Here is a 22,024-nt window from a genome sequence, read left to right on the forward strand (position 1 = left end):
GAGAAATTGCGACTCGCAATTTGCGACTCGCTAAAGGGAATGTACAACAGTGTCTCAAACACTGTTAGCGATTCCCAATGGGGTCGTTAAATGTATGCCTCATGAACATTAATGAGGCATGCGCAACATGCTACCCCATTAGGAATGGCTGGCGCTCCCAGGGATGGTGGCCTGCTGGGGTCAGCAGACCACCATTTCTGGGACTGTTTTTAAATAAAGCAGCTTTTTTTACCAAATGGAAAACGGGGTGCATTTGAAAAATAAAAATGAAACCTTTTTGCTTAATTTTTTAAGGGCATGCAGTGGTCCTTGGGACCACTGTCTGCCCTTAAAAATATTTTTGCATGCATTCCCAAAGGGGAAGGGGTCTCCTGGGGACCCCTTCCTTTTTGCGAGTGCTTTACCACCTTTCTATGAAGGGTGGTAAACTGTGACTGTTTTGCGACCGCAACTACGGTAGCAAAAGAGTCATACATAGCTGGAGGACTCGCTATTAGGAAGGAACGCCCCTTCCTAATGGCGACTCGCTATTCCTATTTTACAAGTCGCAAATATTTTGCGACTCACAAAATAGGAATAGTACATGGCCAACTCGTTTTTTGCGGTCGTAAAGGGGCCTAAAACTCCTCTGCGACCGCAAAAAGTGGTTGTATATCTGGCCCTTAAAGAATAATCCCCAGGCACCCAACTGGATCCAGAAGTTTTTATTGCAATGCTTCCAAGCACCACCAGGTGGTGTCATGCGGCTCCACATATACTTCTCTACACCCTGGAAGTGACAGAGCAGAGCCACATATATGCGCCAACATCTGTTTCTTGCTTGACTTTTTCTGTGCCGTCAATCGTGGAACACAAAAAAATTGTGGGTACCATTGCGTAGATCTCTAACTAGGGACCTTGTTAGACTGGAAAAAGAAACCACTCCACAGAATGTGAGAAGGAAATTAATCTGCGGTTAGAGTATCCACCAGAAAGAGAGTTACATAGGAAGAGTAAGGTAGATAATCAGCTTTTCTGATAGAAACTTCTAACCGCAGATTCCTCACCTTTAGGATAGATACCAAAGCAATACCTCCTAAGGTAGGGGGTTTGTGGAGTGGGCTAAGGCCAGAAAGCCCTGCAAGACTGAACTGGAAAAGGCAGTTCCCATCAGACCTGGCTGTCGAAGCAATGGAGCTTCATGAAAATATGCACGGACACCCATGTTACCGCCTGACAGATGTCAAGAATAGGCACTATGCGGGCCAACGCAGTGGTAGCAGCCTTGGCCCTGGTGGAACGAGGCTGCTTCTTGGCCAGTGTGGAACAGATTTTAATACAAATGACTATCCACCTTGACAGAGTCCTTTTCTGCTCTGCCTTACATTCCTTTTAACCAGGGAGCCGCACAAACCAGATGGTTTATGATGTGATCAAAGTAAAAGTTTAAAGCTCTTCTGGGATTTACATAAAGGAGTCTCTCCTCCTCTTTTGAAGGGTAATGCAGGCCAAAGAATACTGGGAGAGTGACTGATTGCCTAAAGTGAAAAGGCGTCCCAAATTGCCACAACAGGCCGCCCTGGTCGGTCCTCAGCACCAGTTCTTCTAGAAAAAAGGTGGTTCAGGATGGTTGAGTTGAGCCTGGAGGACGCTCACGCAACAAACTGAAGTGACCGCAACAAGGAAAATAGTCTTCAATGTACAAAAAAACCTAAGAGAAGCAGTGCATCGGCTCAAAGGAATGACACATGAGAAAACTCACAACCAATTTCAGTCCCAATGTGGCATTACAATTTTTTTTATGAGCGAACGTGTGTTAAACCTTTGAGGAACGACATCGCAACAGGTAGTTTGAATGGATGGTTAGGTAAACGAAGAAAACCTGATAAGTCTGATAAATAACCTTGAATAGTGTCCACTGCAAGGAATTTCAGAGCCTAAGATAAAACAACAAAATAACCAACAGCTTAGCTTACAGAGGGTTTGTCCTGCGGGTGCAACACCCAGACACAAATGTGTCCTAGCTCCATAAGAAATAGACTTAGTGGAAGGAAATTGGCAGTCAGAATCACATCAACTATTTCGGGTGGCTGATCAAATGCGGTCAACTGTCGCCACTCAATCTCTATGCATCAAGGTGTAGATTGAGCAGGATCGGGTGGAGAAACCTGCCCTGCAGCTGCACACAAGATCTTCCCAAAGTAGTGGGACTGGTAGACAGACGCACAAGCTTATAAAGCTCTAGGTACCAAATTCTGCTGGCCCAATCCAGAGCCACTAGGATGACTTGGGGCTAGTGATTCCGGACCTCCTTCGGAGCTCTGGGCAGGAGTCCTGTGTCACCCCAGTCGAAATACATTTCCTAGGGAAGACCTTTGCAGGAACTCTAACATGCAAAAGTTTGGACACTGTTCTCGGTGGTGGCGAAAAAATCCAACCAGGATTCTTTGCCATGTCGGAGCACACCCTGTACCCCCCTCTGGTGTAGCTGCACTTTATGATCTGCCAGGTACTGCCGGCTGAGCTTGTTCCCCATGGTGTTCAATGATCCAGACAGGTGCTTCACAATCAGAGATCGCCTAATGTTCTTCCACAGGCGTAAAGCACAGGATCCAGGACCACACTCAGCCCGCTTGCTACAGTACCACTTGGTGGTGGTGGTGAGGGTCTGTGACATCCTGTACCAGCCTCCCCCTGATGGATGGAAGAAGGCTTACAATGACAGACGAATGGCCCGCAACTTCAACAGATTGATATGGAGGTGGCCTTCCGCCAGAGACCAGAGTCCTCTGATCTCCACCTCTTCCAGGTGACCTACCCAACCAAGCAGTGAGGCATCTGCCACCACCATCAGCTCTGGGTGGAGAAGGAAGGAGGGTCTGGTGCTGGCCAGGCTGCAGTCAAGCAGACACTCCTGAAGGTCTTGTGTAGTCTCCTGTTAATCCAGGGCGACATTCAACAGTTTCCTTGGTGATTGGCCCATTGAGATTTCATATCCCACTCCAGAGGATCGGCTCTCAGCAATATTAAGGACCAAGATGGCAAACTCAGGATCACAGACTGATGCTTGGACTTGTTATGACGGAGGAAAGCCTCTGAACTGCACCATATATTGAACAGCTCCTATAATGGGAAGCCTCTGCGATGGAGTCAGGTGTGACTTCTGCTCATTGATCAAGAACACCAACAATGTCAGTAGATTCACTGTTGTCTGAAAATTTCAGATCCTGCCTCCCACATGGTGGGGGTGCGCTAATAAGAAGGGCAAACTACAGGTGCTTGGAGGCTGATGCCACAGGGAGGGTGTGTCATCTTAAGGTTCTACATCTGTTGCCAGGTGCTTAAGAATGTTATGATGTGAACTGCATGTTATGATGTGAACAGCTGGTGGGGCAGTTGAAGACTGGCTTTCATCCTTGCAACAGGTCTGATGTGGATGGGATCTATTTCATGGAATAAACTCATTACCTTCTTAACAAAGCTGAGTCACCTTATTCTTACAGAGGGGAACAGGGAAGATTGGTGCCCCTGGTGACCTGCGCAATGCCCACCTATTCCCCTATCTCTGGCTATGAAATAGCCAAGGTGACTGCAGCAGGGGAATTGGCGTTGTCTATAAGCTAAACTGCTGGAGTAGCCTCCAAAGGACTAAAACTGATGAGGAAACTGCCTGGCAGGGGCAGTTTCCTTGAAACGCTCCACAGCGGAATCAGCTTTTTCGCCGGAAAGGCAGGAACAATCAAAAGGCATAATCATAAGGGATGCATACACATCTCCAGAAAAGCTTGTGAATGTAATCCATGTGTAGCGATGGACCACCACCCTTGTGCCGACTGCTTGCCCTTAACAATCAGTAGAATGCAGGCCAAATCATATTTGGCTGTATCTAGCCCATCTTGGATGGTTTGAGACAAGGATACCTTAAACTGTTCCAGGTCTAACAGAAAGATCTCACTGGCCATGTCTCACAGGGCGTGCGTATATCAGGCCAGTAGGCAAAACATGTTGACTGACCTGGCCGACAAGAACATTTGTTTCACCCAATGCCTCATCAATATGCTGACTCACTGCTCCAGGGGAGGAAGGGATGAGTGGTCTTAGGAAAGGAGTTTGGATTCACAAGACTCTCCGAAGTAGCATGCTGCAACAGAAAATCAGGGTCATCGGGCAGGGTCTGTGGTGTCTGGCCACCTGCCTATTTACGTGTACGCAAGAGAAAGGATAAGACCAGGTGCCCATGCCAGTATCATTTAGGGCTTAGTTGACTCGAAGTAAGAACTCATAAAAAGTAGTCCAAGGTTAAAGAGCCCCCGAAAGGACGTTTATTTTAAACACAGCAGAAAGAAGCACCCTCTTCTGTTGCAGGCCTTGAGGGAGGGGGTAAGTATCAAGCCCACTTGCCTCCTGTAGGTCCATATATAAATTATCTTTATCACAATGTGGAGGTAAATCATCCCCATCATCTGTGGAAGTAAATCATCCCCATGGTTTTCTTTGGTCAAAGTTGGAACCAAAAAGCTGATGGAGCATTTGAGGACGGCTACGTGATAGAGGAAGTGTTTTATAGAAATCAGACTGTACGGGACAAGAGTGTGACACAGTGGAGTCAGAGCACGACCTCAGTCTGGGTTGAGATGGATTCGGCTTGGGTTCGGGCACCGGAGTCGAAGAAGAAGGGACCTTGCAGGTTTTGGATCTGGAATGGAAGTTGGCAATGTAGTCAGTGCAGAACCTGAGGGTGGTTCCATGGGCTCAGACAGACCCAAGGATGGATCAGCCTGTGGTAACCCAATGGAAGTCTCTCCGTATCACTCTGGTCCGGAGGTGCACCAAAGGGAGATGGAAGAACACCAAAAATACCCAGCAGGCCTCCTGCAAGCCCTTGAACTGCTGCTTCGTCTCCAATGGCCCCATGAAGTTGGGGAACATGTAGAGTTGCGAGATGTGGTAGAGTCCTACATTGTTTTGTGTTTCTGCTTTGATTTGGACTTTGAAATACTCAATAACCTCAACTGTGAAGAGGACCTGTCGAAGGATTGGCCTCGAGTGCAGGAACGGGTCTTGCCCTCGACTAGGAAAGAGACTTGTTTGGCTTCTCTTGATATTCAACAATGTACAGCTTCACTTCATAGACCCAGATCGCCTTCGGGTGCATCAGAGGCCCATTCCTCACATGACTTGGAGTTGTGCACCTAGTCCAAACACCAAAGATACACCTTATGTGAATCCATGACCAAGATCTGCTTACAAAAGTCACAACATGGTCTGAACTGTGTAGTTTTAGGTGGAGAAATAGTTCATTTGCCCACTGCAATCCAGTATGAGAAATGTGTCTAACCGACAAAAAAAGGTAGCAGTGCCCCACATCATTTTGGAGGGGCAGAAAGAAAGGAACATACATCAGCATGCAGAGGAGGCACTCCGCAGAGCCACCTGGTGGTGCACTGGAGCATTGCTATGAAAACTACTAGATTCAGTCTGACACCTGGGGAATATTCTAAACATGAGGGATCTACGGTTAGAAGAATCCATCAAAATGGATAGCTTTATGTACTTTCTCCACAAATAAAAGAGGGGAGATCACTGAGATTAGACCAACACAATAAGAAGCTAGATATATTCGAACATCTGGTACTTTAAGAAATGGTTTATATGTAACTGATAAGCTACTAAGTCATCATGCTTAAAACATACATATAGATCCCTTGGCTACAACCTCATAACCACTGTCTATGCACATCAATAACATCTTCATATATAGAAGTCCCTGAGATCAATAACATCCTGCTCCAATAAAGGGATTTAGAAAACTAATATATTGATCTTCAGCATGTGCATGATGCAGTAAACATACATATTTCTCAGTGATGTTAATTTGAAATGTGAGGTACATGTGCAGAAGTACTGTTCAGCTCAAGTTCTAGAACAACAACCAGGACCGCTGTTCCATATCAAGAGAATCATATAAACATTTGATTCAGCATCCTCGCAGAACATGGCTGCCATATATGTGAGCACATTAAAAGGGTGATCAGCTATGCTGTGGTCCAACAGAGAAGGCCGACATGACCAGCATGTCACCATGGGCGGAATGGAAATGCACTTTATGTATTAGTTACAAATAATATAGAAAGATCATTAAAGAAGCTGAAGTTGAAGTTAAACTTTATTTCCCGCAAATACAGTGGGTCAAATAAAGAAACTGAATTAAATAAAAGTGACAAGATTATCTACCCACAGGAAAGGTCCGACATCAATTATGCATCCGGGAAAGAGTAAAACAGAAATGCATGCAAACGTGTAATTTGTAGCTGGAAGAATGTATATCTAACCAGGTTCACATTTATCTTTTACCTACAAATGGAATAAAATATATGAAAAAAATATATATACAACTAACGCCAAGCTAAAAGCAAAGCACAGAAGGCGAGCCTCAAGGCAGGTGGTTCTTCACAAGTTACCCCCCTCACCTGACGCAAAATTAGATTCAAAACAGATTTTATTTCAGCAATAATACCTCGAAGCACACAGCTGTGCTATAGTAAAAAACATTTTCAGCATTTAATTTTATTCTTTAACATGTAGCATTCTTTCATTTTTTTCATCCTCCTTAGTAATTCAAGATTGTTACCTCCTTAGTACTACAAAACATTTTTGACCTGGTTTTAGTAGTTGACGGCGGTATACTCCGTCACATACATGACGGGTACTCCCATCCACCTTATTAAAAGTGCAGTAGGACACAATGCGGTTGTATTAAGACGAATAGGCAATCCATCATGTTTGTGACTGTGTACTGATCCGCCATACTCTAAATAAGGCTCTATGTGTTGCGTTTGGCCAACGCTATTGGAGGGCTTTTAAAGAAGTTTTAGTTATCCCCTGGAAAGTGCTGCTAATAAGGCTTTTATCAGAACTCACCCAACACATGCTTTGTCACTTAGCTACCCCAGCCTGCCACATGCCTAGCTCACACAAGGTAATGGGTGCCCATCTGAACATGTTACAGATTTTATCATGTGCTCATATTTAATCATTTGGCTAATGAAATTGTTCATTTAAAGTATTTTTCTTCACATTTAGTCACCTTGTGATCTGCCACAGATTCAATGTTCTCTATTGCCTGTTAGGGGAAAAAGCAGAAACATCTGAGTTAGCTCCAGTTACGTGTTATATAAACATTAAGAAATACAGTTCAACAACAACATAGCTAAATGCGAAAATATATAATTCTCAAATACTGTGAAATAACAATGTAGAGAATGTATTTCAGACACCAACTATCACTCAATGTAACTTACCTAGTTCTGCAAACCTTTGAACAGCTATTCACATGCATTAAAGAAACTGAGCAGAATTTGTTTTCATAAATGATTCAAATTTTGTGTTAGATTTCTATGGGATACCTGTGCATTGAATTTGGAGTGCCTGCAAGGTGCCCACTGTGGGAAAGGTTGAATGAAGTGTTTGTTTGCCAAAGAATGGCTCCAGTTACGCCACATCAAATCTACCTTTGAAAATAGATATGATAGTGCCATATGGTTGTGTACTGGATTATTATGCTTCATACATGACGAATCGCTTTGAGGAGTGGATTTAGGGTCGTGGTCTGAGTGACTCATGTGCCGGAGGAGGCAAGCAGCTAAAGTCTACAATGCTCTACAGGAAGAGGTGGCCATGGGATTATCAGATGCCTAATGTATAAGGACTGGAGGAGAGTACACAACTTTTAGAGCATTGTTAAGTGAGAGGAGGTTCTGCATTTTCTGTTCGTGGACTGGTCTCAAATATCCATAAAAGGAAGACAAAGAGTTAGCTTAGTATAACAAGCTTCAAATCCCCTGCAAGGCATACCAAGGTGATGGAAACCCTGTAAAGTCAAAGGAGATATATGACACGCATGTGGGTGAGAAATAATCAGATCTCAATAGCCATATTAAGTTAAACTAGGTGTAGGACTCTGATGCAGTTGATTATTATTCAACCTTCAGATATAGGGTCCATCTAGACGTAGGTGACCTCCTGTCACGTTCTCTAAGAAGAAGCCGGCATGGTAACAGTTCTATTTACAGGTCTGAAATAACAATTAGATTTTCCTAGTACGAGTTTTGCTGTTGCCATGCTGGCGGTGTAGCTTACCTGTAGGTAAGCCCCTGTAAGCCACAACTGTCTCTGATCTTGTCAGAGTTCTACATTAGCTGTGGACACCCGGTTTGGATGCCCTGAGAGGTTTGAAAAAGGGTCAAATCGAATCAATGAAACAATATGTACTTTCAGTGGTAATTTGGTAGTTAATGTCAGGTGGTCAGTACTGGGCGTTATTAACAAAGGAAGCATATACACACAGACAAAAAAGAAGTCATTCTTGTGAAACCCTCACAAGAAAGACAGATTGTATGCAACAGAGTGGAGGTTGTGGTTTAATGTTTTAATAAAAGATATACCCCACCTGTAAAACATAGTTGTTATATTTGTATTCCTGGCAACTATGTTACTAACTAAATATTACCATTCTGGAAAACTAATCTTAGGCATGCTATCTGGCAGATGGCGATAGGTATAAGATCAAGTCAATTGGTAAGTCACACTGACAATCAGTAATGGCAGTGATATACAACACTGAGTGTTAACAGACTGGAGATTAGGTGGCTACCTACAAATTCAGAAGAAGGCCTTTTGGAAGCCAAAGATCCTGCTTTTCCGCTTGTGGAACAGGCATGGAGTAGACAAGCCTCAAGTTCTGTGGCAGCAGACCCTTTCGGTACAATATATCAGAGCCCTTTTAAAGTCCAGATTATTAATAGGTGTTTGGGCCCCATTAGAACAGGGCCCACTGGAAAAGACTGACAGAGAAAGGTCCTGTGGTTCATATGGGAAACAACAATGGCTTTAGGAAAAAAGGAATAAAAAATTAGACCGATAAATGGGGTTCTGTGGAGAATTTCTGGAAGATCAAACAATAACTATACTGCTACTACACATGCCAATGTCAAAGTCTGTCTGAATAAAGAAAGAGTAACCGTGGCTTGAGCCAGTTGAGAACCTTACGGCTTCTCTCGAAGCCTAAAAAGTTAGTTTCTTTCAATTATATTGAGAAATATAAATTTCCTTCACTGTCGCATTCATGGCCGTTGAATAAAGGCAAACACACGTCCGAAAGCCAGTTCTTCATAATTCAAATTTTAAAGTATTTGTGCAAAGGGGAGGCAAGGAGATTTTCCCCAAGAGCTCTTGTGAGAGGCTGTAGATCTTGTCCATGCCCAAGAACAAAGGATTTGTGTAACACAATGTGGGAGGGCAGACCATAAGTATGAGGTGTTGAAGAAAAGTCTGAGAATAATGTGTCGCACAAGAATCCATCTACCTTTTATTGTGAACATAACTATAATAGTTGCATGTGTGGCAAGAGCCAAGTTTTTACAGATCTGTTGAATGTATTCTCCCTGGGAGTGAGTTTTCCAAGTTTGAGGTGGCACAGAAATCAGGATCTAATGGCTCTCAAGTTTTTGCATAAATTTATATGTGAGTATAAGTGCACCAACTGAAATTGAAGGAGAAGGTGAACTATGGTAGTGGGTTAAGGATGATGTAAAGGCGAGGGGGGGGGGGGCAATGGAGTTTCCTGGTGGATATCCAGTTGTTAAGAAAAGAAGCGGAGAACAAAGGGAGCACATTGACAAATTCTCCTGCCTTTGTGATACAAGGGTAGAAGGGGTATCCACGCCCACTAACAGATGGTGGACAAATTCTGAGGCTCCTTGCCCATGAGATTTTTCATTTTCCACTGCAAGCCAAACACATTAGTCCTACAGGGCCATACAGTCAAACAAAAATGCAATGAATAATTTATTAAGAAAAACTAACACTTTTTAGAAGCAACAGCGCACACGTGAAATATCATTTCGTATCTACACCCAAGTACTTTGTCAAACTATTTATATGCACTGGACAAAGTGCACGTTTGTTCAACAATTCCTATAATTAGACTAAAAAAATGCACTTGATGTGGAAAGGAAGGTGCCGAGACTAATTTCTCAGGAAATTAAGGTGTTGTCAGGAGCTACTTAACCATAGGAGGATTCACTAGAGGGGGGCTGTAATGGAACCAATGCTTTTCCACTATTACGGACAAGTGAGGAGTTTTCAAAGGCAGAGATGTCATCAGTAGGCTCTCAATTCTGTTACATTACATGAGCATCAGCATTAAGGTGTGATGTTTTTGATAAAGAAGATTTAATAAGACTTTCAAGAATCCATGCACATTGGTCATGGTGGCATTAAAGCATAATAGTTTCAGAAGTTGAAGGCATAAGTATGTAGTTTTATGTCTAACTAAAGAAAAGAGTACTTTTCCATCCTGGCTAAGGAGGCTGCTATGTGGAAATAGTATTACAAACATCTCTGAAGCTATTTTATTTCCCTTTCAACAGATGCAGGAATGGGGTCACCATTGAACCCCCAGCACTTTATAAGCTGTGGGGGTCAATATCGGTGCTTGCCTAAGGAGGTTCACTGTTTCTACTTCATTCCTAGACATGCAGGGCCTAAAATATAGCTGACTATTCTACATACATCCATCTTACTACCATCAGATTACCTTAATCCACGCTTCTGCTGTTGTTTTCTGAAATCTAACTGCTGCCTTAATCACATCCAACAACAGAGATATACAGTCCAGGCTGCTGCTGTTAGTATGGTTAACAGATGACCTAAAAATGGAGAACACATTAAAAATAAATCGCTCCAATTACAAAACACAAGTGTTTCATTAAAATGATATTCTTCTCTGTTTAAACATTACGTTGAACTTTTTTAAAATTAAAAAATAGTTAGGATAAAATAGTCACAAGTGATGTGTCTTAGAACACCGCACACAGATCCCTTAGTCTACTGGCTCCTTCAGATCACCTAAAATCCACACACTTGCAGCATACCTATAAATACAGATTTTATCATTTTGGTCCACATAGCGTGCATTGAATTTTATTGCATGCTGTAGAATTTTGTATAATACTTTCCTATCGCAATGAATCCTCAATGCACTTTGCACATGAACAACTCTCTTTAAAAACATATGCACACTTTTTTCCCCTCATTACTCTTACATTTAAATCCATTACATTCCTTACAGCAAACAAGAAAAAAAAGAGACTAATGAAAAGGACCTGGGCGAGGAAACTGCCTGTTAAGAATAGATTAGCTGCATCTAGTATCAAACCTCGGACTAGCGCCCTATTGGAGAAAGAAAGGATAACATGACTTCATTCCAACTGCTGTATTTACTTTCCTCTCCTCCACTGCAGTAAAAAAACTGAACTTAAATATTCTATTTTCTGACACAGGAGTAAACTAAAGCAGAACCACTATGAATTTTGTGTTTTCTTCACTGTAGACTGAAGAAGTTAAATTGATGCTGAAAATTAATTTCTTTGCTAATATTGGTGACAAAGAGAGTAAACAAAAAAAGTAACTTGGAGAAAATGTGTCATTTGTTTTTTTAATTGCACATTAAGCCAAATAATCTTGTAGATGACCTACCCGGCTTTCATCCTGCTTTTCATTTTATTTTGGGAAGCTTGTACCTGTTGTGGCAAGACGCATGATTCCAAGTCCAGCTTTTTGCGCAGCTCAGAAATGACCTGCAAAAGAATCCACATGCAATTTTGCTTAAAGAAGAAGTGTGACATTATTTAAATAACAAAGAATTAGCATTTAGAGAATGCACAACAAATAAAATCAGATAAAAGAAATCCACCAAAATGTTTTAGATAAATCTTTCATATAAAGCAATGCAGGTAAATAAACATGCAGTGATGTCACGTCTGCTCATTGCGTATAGAACTAATGTAGAACTTGGTTGCATGGCAACTAGTTTTGCACCTCTAACTAAAAATCTCCTGAGAATTATATTTTGCAAAAGTCTGTCGCTCTGGAATCTTAATCACATGTTGATGTCATGTTTTGCATGTATGATGCAATGTTTTGTGTTCTTTAGACCCACTCGTTTTTAATCATCAAGGCCTGCATGGATGCCGGCAGGAATATTTTGTGGGAAGTAAGTAGCACAACTATAGAATTCTGCACCTTGGTCTGCAGACATTTGTGCTGCAACAGAACATATGTTAAAAATAGCTGGCTGACATGTAGGAGATCAAAGGGACACCACGGGTTAAATAAACACACTCTCAATTACCTATTGCACAAGAAGGCAATACCTTGGTGAAGGTATGAAGGAACGTGCATGTTGCTGCACGACAGATCTCAGCCACAGGAAAACTCGTGACCTGTGCTGAGCTGCAAGACCTCATCACGGTGGAATGGGTCAGGATTTCCTATGGCGGCTCCTCCTTTGCAAAGGCATAGCACATATGTATACAATATATTATCTATCAGGATAATGTCCTCATTCGTACTCCCTTGCAGTTTCTGCGGTCTGTGTATCATAGAAAGAGCTGGTCTTCAAACCTGATCTCTTTGGTACAGTTAATGTAAAATCTAACTGCTGTTCAGGGATCCAACTGGTGTAACTTCCCCTCTTTATTGGTAGGATGACAGGGTGAAAAGTAGGTAGGAAGGGCGATTAATTGACCGAGATTGCTTCAGCTCTGAGGACCAGCTTGACTGGGAAGAAGCATGTGTATGGCAGGAGGACGCTCAGTGCTTGCAACTCACTGACAGCCTCGCCGAGGTAATAGCCGCAAAAAAACTTTTAAACTTTAACATTCTCCTCTGAGCACTACGGAGCGGCTCAAAAGGAGCATGCATCAAAAAAATCAAAAATCAAAACAAGGTTCAAGTCCCATTAGGGCATGATAAATGGACTTCGCGAAAATATCTTTGTCAGTCTCTTTAAAAACCTCATCAGGGATGTCTGGTCTGGAAAGTAGAGAAACAAAGCCAAGGCTGCAAAGTATCCCTTGACGATGCCCACCGCACAGCCCTGCTAAGCCAGTGAGAGCACAAAGCTGAGGACTTCCAACAGGCAACCCTTAAGCAGATCACCATTCTGCTTCATACACCATCCAACAAATCTATTTTACCGTTCACAGCAGACTGACTTGGTGAAGGAACAACAAGCGGACAGCATTACGTTTACCATCTCCACTGGCAGCTGTAAGAAGCTCAGGAACCCCCACTACATTACCAGACATTAAGGTGGAGGCTCTGGAAATTGGAAAGCAGTACCTGCCGCTCCAACTGTGAGAGGGGGTACATCTACACAGGAAGGCATAGTGGAGACACAGGACGGCTGCCTGCCGCATCCTTCTTGGTCAGTATGTGTCTCGGTCCTGGCGAGTCTTCCTTAGATATTCGAGGAATCAAAAGGTATGATAGAGAACCACAAAGTTCCACCTCAATCAATGAATGCTAGCAATGTTCTGATTGTGCCACCTTTTGGCAAATCTACATACAGGGACTGGAAGTGGCAGGAGATGGTTATTTCAGGGTTGGAACGACTTGGGAGATTGTGCATACTCACAATCTAACATGTTTAAGGGTGTTCACCAACTCCTCCCCAATTTCCACAATGGAAAGGCCTAGAAGTGTACTCCTGACAAAGGTCATCGGATGACAGGAATTACCCTGAGTTCCCCTATGAACAGTAGGTGGTGACAGGGCTCTAGGCAAGACTTTGGTACATTTATGGAACACCCAAAGAGAACAACAGGGATGCAACATTTGCGGCAAGCTGGTGTTGAGCAACCTGTCATCCAGTTACAGGAATACAGAGATCCCGGATCTCCTGAGACGAGTCACAACCTTCACCTTCCCCTTGTTGAAGAACTGATGTGCCAATGTCAGTGTGAACGGAAGGACTGTGATCGGGTAGTGAGTGGACCCTACCCCCAAGCAAAGGTTCCTCCTATGTAACTGCCGATCAGTATGTGGAAATATGCATCCTGCAAGTTGAGGGGGCACCATCCAGTCCTCCACTTCAAGGACCAGAAGACCCTGAGAAACGGACAGCCTTTAGATCTTTACCTTGCAGAGGCAACAGTTCAAGAGCCTGAGGTCTATGATCGGATGAAGACCACCACCCTCTTTGAGAAGTCTTCTGTAAGGGTAACGCACACCCTCTTCTACAATGCTTCTTTAAGGGAAAATTAAAGCAGCAGTCTAGGTGGTGGCGGAGGCTTAAAGGGTCTGATGGATCCATCCTTTGCCTCTGCCTTTGTAATGCCAGAGCAGCTGATTTTGTTACAGGGGACTTTGAAACGCATCAAAAATCCTCAAAACTGCTGGTATTCTCTAGTTGAAGACGGAAGACCCAAAGCTCTCGCTCTCCCCACTTTAAATTCCTCAAAGGCCCCATCAGCTTTGTTCTTCAAAAGCATTCACCATCAGAAGGTATATCCGTTAGTGTTGCTTGGATGTAACCAGAAAAGCCAGCTGACTTAAGCCAAGCATGCCTCTGTAAGGTTTCTGAGGAGCCCATGACCCTGCACACTGAATCAGCAGTATGTAATCCGTCTTAACTTTGTGGCTAAAGTTATTCTGCCCGTCACAAAGTACCTCCTGAAAATGTTCCTAAAGGCATGCCATTAAGTTTGGAACTACCATCGCCACCATGCCTCACCAAGCTTGGGAGTATATCACCAGCAAACAATAGCTTTAAGTGAGTGAAGGACTCTGCGAAGAAACTGCCTGCTGAGAAAATGTTCTTCCCCACTTCTTCCAACTTCTTTGTTTACTTATCTGCTAGGGCTACAGAGAAGAAGCCAGGGTGTTGCTGTAAATAGGGTGAGGTCTGTATCACAAGACTCTCTGGAGAATAGCGGATCAACATAAAAGCTGGTTCTTCAAATGCAAGTCTGTATCTTCTTGATACAAGACAGTGTATTGCTGAGGATGATTCAGCCTCCCCCATGTAGTCTTTACTGGATCCATGAACGTCTCGGAAAAATGCAACAGAAGTTCAGACTAAGCTGAAGACAATTGAAAGACCTTCGTCAAAATATCTGATCTGGTCTCTATATTGGGGAGAGAAAGTTTCAGCAAATTGGTAGCCTTTTTGATTACAGCATGAATATAGGCCAACATCAGGAGGCCAGCACTGAGGGACAGTCCATTTATATCTCGAGGGAGATATATATTTCACTATATGGCATTTTGTAGAGCCAACCCGTCTGGAAGAGGAAGGTCGAAGTAAGTTGGCTGCTTCTCTGCTGTCATCAGTGTCATGCTGATCAATGTCTGGAATCTAAATTGGATTGGACTCCGGGCCGAAGAGGTCATGCATAGTCTTCCATTAGTATGGGCGCGACGTATCAGGCTGCTACTCCCTATTCCTTTTCTTCTCTACAATCCTCTCGGCCTCTCTTTTTTTAAACATCTGCCGGATAGTTTAGGACTTTGATACAAGCTGTTTTGCAAGTGGCATCGGAGACGGTGGCCTTGAGGTCAACGTTTGAATCGGTGCTAGTGGGAGATGACCGGCCAGCATCTCAGGGCTGGAACGGTTACAGTTGCCGCCATAGTTGTTTCCTGTGGAAAAGGGTGGGATGCATAAACAAGGACTAGCCGGCAAAACCCCAAGGGAAGTCCTGAATGGTCCCATGGGACCAAGAAGCATGCCAGAGGGCACTGGTGCATGCCAGAACGTCTTTATCATGGCACTGAGAAATAGAGCTGTATTGGCCCCAGCACTGGAATACCCAGATAACCTGGGGCAGTGCCAAAATGACAATGCAGACAGAAAAGGCCACTAGGGTTGGCACTGCCAGAATATGTCCTCTATGTAGAGAGTCTATCAACTCTGGATCAAAGGACGACTCTAGAGGAGGCAGGGAAACGTGTGGAGACTTACCTCTAGACTCCAGATACTGTTGAAGCGAATCCTCTCCATGCTTCCTGTTCTTGTGTTTCCTCAGTTCATTTTGTGCTCGGTTTTGGCCTTGGGGTGACGAGGACACACCGCTCGCACAACCAAGTCGTGACCCCAGGCAGGCGTTATTGGGGTCTGAAACAGACATTTTCCCATTACAGTCCCTACAGGGCTTAAACCCCTTTAAGGTGATATCTCTAAGCGCTGCACTCAGAAAAACGTTTTGAGACTTGGAATTTTCTCCAAGAAAACCAGCAAAGTGATAGAAAATAAAGGAGAGTAATTCCAGTTCCATGCTGAAGGTCGCAGTAAAAATGGAACTGATGTTGGTACACTGGGGTGGGTACATTATTGTGCCAGAAATGTCACCTTTGCCATTATTTCTGGCACCGAGATGCACCCAGATCTCCCAGCCTAACAGAGCTTGAGAAATGTTCACATATGCCGTTCTGGCACCTGGGGATATTAAACAGGTGAAGAATCTGCTGGTAGAATTATCACCTGTAAAAATGAACATTTCCAATATAAAAAAAGAAAAACAAGGAAAAGCTGTCAGGTCTCATTACTCAAATCTGAATTCTAAAAGGTATGTTTTATACTTACATCATGGCAGAGGATTCCCAAAGAAAAGAAGATAGCATGTAAAAGACCTTAACATTGCATATCAATACAACTTATTCATGTCTAGGGCAACATCATTTTACTCCAGTATTTTGAAAGTGTATATTTTCCTTAAAGTTTACCTCTACAGTATCTGCTCCTGTAACTGCATGAAGTATAAATTTGACAATAACAGGTAAATCTTCAAGCTCTACTGCAGACAGAGTAGACATAACAGACTGACGAACCTATGGAAGAAAATAGTTTTTTCAGCTGCAATAACCGGGTGAAATATTAAACAAATTCAATTCAATCAATTGTTTAGTGGTCAGTTATTATAGCAATACATACAACCATGAGTGCACCGAAAAATAAGTAATTAAGTTTTCATGAACTAGCTTAGAACCTGCATCTGACAAGCATTCTTAGTACCTTGTTTTCTTAACAATGACCATCATCAGACTATCTATCAACATTAAAGTGGCCTTGTAGCAATAATACTTTTGTCCACATACACACGAGGAGTACATTTACAGCATGTGTCAGGGGCGATATTTATTTTGGCACACCGTCGAGTGCCTGTTCTGGATTGGATGCAATTCATGTGGGCATCATTTGAAAAGTATCTGCGGATAAAAAGTTAAAGTGTTTTGCAGGTTTGCAGCTTTAAACAGCCTGCCCAGAGGAAGGAGAGGAATTCCCTGCACTACAGCTTTTCTTCTTGGAGCTTTTTCATGTGGCAGCTATCCATTTGTTGTTATAGCAACATACAAAATGGAGCAAAATATCTCCACAATTGGTAAAGGTGGGCAGCTTATATATGGTTGGTTTTGTGTGTTCCTGGCAGCATAATATTTCACCTAGACATGTTGACAGACCTTGATGGACTTCAGACTGCCAGGTCTGAATCTGGCTGAGGAGAATGTTGATTGACAGAAGTAAGTAAGTAAGCAAAGACAGTACATTTCAAAAGCATGGGAAACCCAACTAGGCACTCAAATCCACCCAGTAGGCAAACCAGAGAAACAGGCAAGTTTTTGATGACGGGTGTGGTTCATTCAGATCTTCTCTCTCTCTTTGGCCAGCAAAATGTGGTCCAGGGAGAACCACACAAAGGGCAGGAACTACTTATGAATCAGACAGTTCAAAGATTGCGGCTAACTTCTTTGTTGCCTCTTGCCTTGTTTTTCATATGCAGTAGGCAGAGGTAGATCAGCAAAACTTCATCAACTTGTGCCTCAATCTACTTGAGCCGATCAATGTAATAAATACATGCCCAGCCATACTTATCAGATGTCCAAGGAGGTAGGCAGTGGAATTGAAACCATAGCACAAAATAGTTGGAAAAAACAAAACGTAGGCTTCCAGATATTCCGTTATTTAGTCCCTGCCTCTCGTTTTATGATATGCAATGGGAAGTTTAAAGTGTCCAGGATCATCTGCACAAAGTGGGATTAGGGGCTATCAGTACAAGATGAATTTCAGATAATAACTTGCACTTGCAGGTAGGTCCATGGCAGCTCCCTGCAGACTCATTGAACTGTTATACCGCTAATTAATGAGGAGGCACAATACATAACGCTCTATACCAAGAAGATGTCACTCTGACATTATACTGTAAGGAGGGTCTCTAGTACAGAGGACTCGAAAGACCAGGTACAGCTGAACTAAGATGAGGACAGCAGAGCTTTCATGTAGCAAAACAACTGAAGCAGGTATGTGTGAACATTATACCATCTATTAATTAATAAATATATTGGGTCAGGCCAAGAAGGGCCATGAAGCTCGATACCTCATGGAATTAGCCCAAAAAAGAGAGGTAAAGGAGGAAGCAAGGGGGAGCATTCCCACAACAGTAGGTAAATATATTTTCCCTCCACCTATGAAATATACTGCTGCAATAAGGTGGAAGAAGCCAGTAAGGCAACAAAAAACTGTCTCTGGAGATTACGTGGCATAAACAGTCCAATGTAATTCATAGGAGTTCTTAAAAGGCCTTTAAACAAAGTCAAAATGCCCCAAGGTAAAATTAACATGACTCAACTCAGACAACCTCAAAAAGATTAAACCCATAGACCAAGAAAACAAGCAAACAGCACATAGCTAATCCCTTCAAAGGAACATATCCTACAGAATCTGTTTCTTGGTGCAACAGTGAAAGTCTGTGCAAAAGATTACAAATTCTATTTCTCACGTCTAAGAGAAGTCAATTAACTCATCACAGGAAGGCCAAAACGGGGCATAGCTTGGAGACCAACCACCCAAAAAAAGTTTAAAAACAGCAGCTGTACATATTATAAGAGGCAACCCCAAATGGCACGATTGAACACCTCACCCACACTTATCTCTACAGCTAGGATAGATTAATCAGTAAATAAGTAGTGATTTAAATATGGTAACGCATCTGAGACACTGACATATTGATCTGATGGGACTGATTAGCAAAAATGCGCCTGATGTAATATATCTAATGAACCCTTTAGTCAGTCAGAAATAGGTCAGTTGTATTTCAAGGAAAAAGTTCATACAATTACTTCTTTTTTTAATTAATGTCTGTATATTAATGTAAGGATACCTCCTAATGGTATATTGGTTGTATTTTCATGTTAATATTATATGATAGATGTGAAATTATTAACCACAGCTGGCTTGTAAAACTTTAAATAAAGAGGTTAAGAAAAAAAGCAGCAGCTGTTATATGCATTTTGTGAAACTGCTCGATTTCATGCCAGTAGAAGACTTCAAAAATAACCTTGAAGAAAACACAGAGGTAATGAGTGAAAAGCTTGTGCATAGTCTGTGCCACCGGCAACAGCTCAGGGCCGCATTACAGTTTATCTTTTTCATCCAATATGCCACTCCAGACAAAGACCAAACGTATGCCAATCATCCTTGACCCTGCTCCAAAAGGAACAGTCCTGCCTGAATTGCCAGTTCCTCTTTGGACAGAAACACAAGCAATGCCAGACCACCGTCACTAACTTTTCGTAGACCATGTCCCATTTTGCTTCATTAAAAGGAAAGGCATTCACAGGACTGAATCACTCCTAGAAGTGTGACCCTAAATGTCCACCAGCTTACATGAAATATAAGAATAAAGGCATCAAAAGAAACACTTGCTCTTTGAATAGTATTCAACCCATATAACAGACAGCTAATCAGATCTTGCAGACACTTGAGAACAATATCCAGTGGATGCATACTGGACTACTTGCACCTTGTGTCTTGCATCAAGGTCTGATTCATCCCAGTGAGGGCCACCATTCTAAATAACGGGTTCTTCCTGTGCCTCCGGACAGCAGTCTTAATAAGGTGGAGGTCAAAATGAGGTCTTTCGCAGGAAGTGGGGCAATGATCAGAGGACTACACGCCTGTCTGAGGAGGTAGATTGATTGGTTGTCCTCAACAAGTAACACAGCTCCAAGAAACGGAGGACAACTTCCTATAATTTGACTTTTAATGCACATGAATTTCGGTGATTTTGAACATATGAAAGTAACTTTATCATCTTTACATGGAGTGAAGTATCTCTTAATAAATTTGAAAATGTGATCAAAGATTTTAAGCCATTTTCATCTAAATTTTTTAATCCTAGACACTTCTGAACGAGAAGACTGTTGAACCATGGTCAGTGATCAATATCAAGTTAAAATAGCATCTTACAGAACTCCACATTTCTATTTACAAAATATAAACATACATGATAGATGGCTACAACACAGAACTTTTACAAAAGCAGGCCGCATTTTAAGCATCTTGTGTGTTTGACTATTTCTGATCCAATAAATTCAAAATATTACCTCGGTAAGAAGGGCAGTACTGAGATGAAGACTGGAAAGTGCATCCAGGACTGGAACTGTTAGTTGTGTGTTTTGCTGCAGAAGGGCGCTATAAGAAACAACACAACATTGTATGAGATTGCCAGATGCATTTTATTGGTTTACAATACTTTATTAGGGAGCATTAAAATAGAATTCATTTTTTAGTGTAAACCAGTTCAATGAGTATTGCAGCAATGCCCAACTTTAGGAGGACAACAAATAAACAAGAGGATATAGACCTATGTATGGGAAGAAACATCAGATGTACACTTAAGAAAGACCAGTGCCCAAAGGCTCAACATCAGTTCAAACTAGGAGTAACCACATGACAAAGAAAGGCAAAATTACCTTCCCAGAGATTTTGGTACTCCTAATTTTATTTTCTCAAAACATTGCTACCTTCTTAAATACAACCACCAAAAATATAAGTTTTCTCAAGCATGTTGAGGAGAAATATGGAGAGCTTTCTAAATTCTCTCAAGCTTGCAAATTACATGCAGCCATCACCAACAGTCTTTAATCTGCACAATAATTAGTACTTTTTTACAAGCAAGACTCCCAGGCTTTTGCTTCTTTATCATGTGCCAGTGATAGTAGCGGAGTCTGACCTTTTCTTCCACCAAAGCTTTGGTAACCACTTATGAATGGCCTGAGGTTTCGCAATTATAATGAAGAACTAATATTTCAGAGTTTTATATTTTAAATCCAACAATTCTAAATTCAACAGTTCTGAGTAAGGCCTAGACTAAACCACCAGAGACTAATCAATACATTTTTAATTCTTAGCAATTGATATTATGGAGTGAATGAAGCACATGAGACGCGGCTGGACATGGGGGACGGCCCAAGTTGCCAGAGTTAGGTTTGAGTACCCATACACGAATCATAGTAAGGGGGGGGGTCACATCAGGGGGAGGATAGGTAGATGGGGGCACACTGACATGGGTTGAGGGAGGGAGAGGGTGGAGGGAGCCCAGGCGGGAAGGGTGACTTTTCTTCTGCACAACTATTTGCAATGTCATGTGTATCACTCTCCGGTGGCGGGCTGGAGCTGTTGTGGAATTGTATTGGGATGTTGGTACGAAAATAATAAAAAATGTTTTAACAAAAAAAAAAAAAACTGGATTGAATGAAGATTGCCTTGAACAGAAGCCAGAAATTAGCTTAGAAAATCGTAAGACATATGAAAGTGTAGAGATTACATATTCTTTGTCATTAGTGAATGAAAATATTTGGATGTGTATGTGTCCACATGTGTGTGGTTGCATGAAAAAAAATTTCTCACATCTTAATCAATTCAATTCAATGCCAGTTATATTCGATTTTTGTGCAAAAATCATGAAAGCATAGTTTACAACATCAATATTAAATAATAAAACAGTGCACAGGATACTTTTAAATACAAATTAAATCGTTTAATTCCAACTATAATTTACAAATTCATTTAGTCATCTCCAACGAATTTCATATAATTGTTCCTTTCCTGTAGTTTACGGTACTTTTAAAAAAAGATGCTATTGACTTTGCAAAACATTTATGGTCTATAAAAAATTGTAGTGATGAAAGCGCTGGCCTACATTGTCTCAATCCTAACTGTCTTAAAATAGGCAAAATCCATCTCCTTCTTTGCATTACATAACATTTACAGAATACAAACACATGGATAGTTGTTTGCTGAGATTGTTTATCATATGGGCAACTACTTAATGTTGTGGACCAATCGTTTAGTTCAGGAAAGCTTATCGAGCGATGATAAAATCTGGATCTAAAACGGGTTAAAACCCCTGCAAAGACTCCG

General features: G+C 42.0%; 1 protein-coding gene across 2 annotated transcripts in view; it reads right to left on the reverse strand.

Annotated features, from left to right (window-relative positions):
• The window catches only part of FANCD2 (FA complementation group D2), a 1,050,809-nt gene that overhangs the window by 917,310 nt on the left and 111,475 nt on the right, over positions 1 to 22,024 (reverse strand). For both annotated transcript variants that reach the window (XM_085625116.1, XM_085625117.1), the window contains exons 10-14: positions 20,206 to 20,293; positions 16,549 to 16,653; positions 11,518 to 11,618; positions 10,577 to 10,688; positions 7,067 to 7,102 (exon numbers count right to left, since the gene is read on the reverse strand). In XM_085625116.1, the coding sequence (XP_085481242.1) occupies positions 7,067 to 7,102; positions 10,577 to 10,688; positions 11,518 to 11,618; positions 16,549 to 16,653; positions 20,206 to 20,293 (442 nt within the window). The remainder of the gene's footprint in view (positions 1 to 7,066; positions 7,103 to 10,576; positions 10,689 to 11,517; positions 11,619 to 16,548; positions 16,654 to 20,205; positions 20,294 to 22,024) is intronic.

This window comes from Triturus cristatus, chromosome 9, assembly GCF_964204655.1.
Source record: "Triturus cristatus chromosome 9, aTriCri1.1, whole genome shotgun sequence".
Taxonomy (NCBI): Eukaryota; Metazoa; Chordata; class Amphibia; order Caudata; family Salamandridae; genus Triturus; species Triturus cristatus.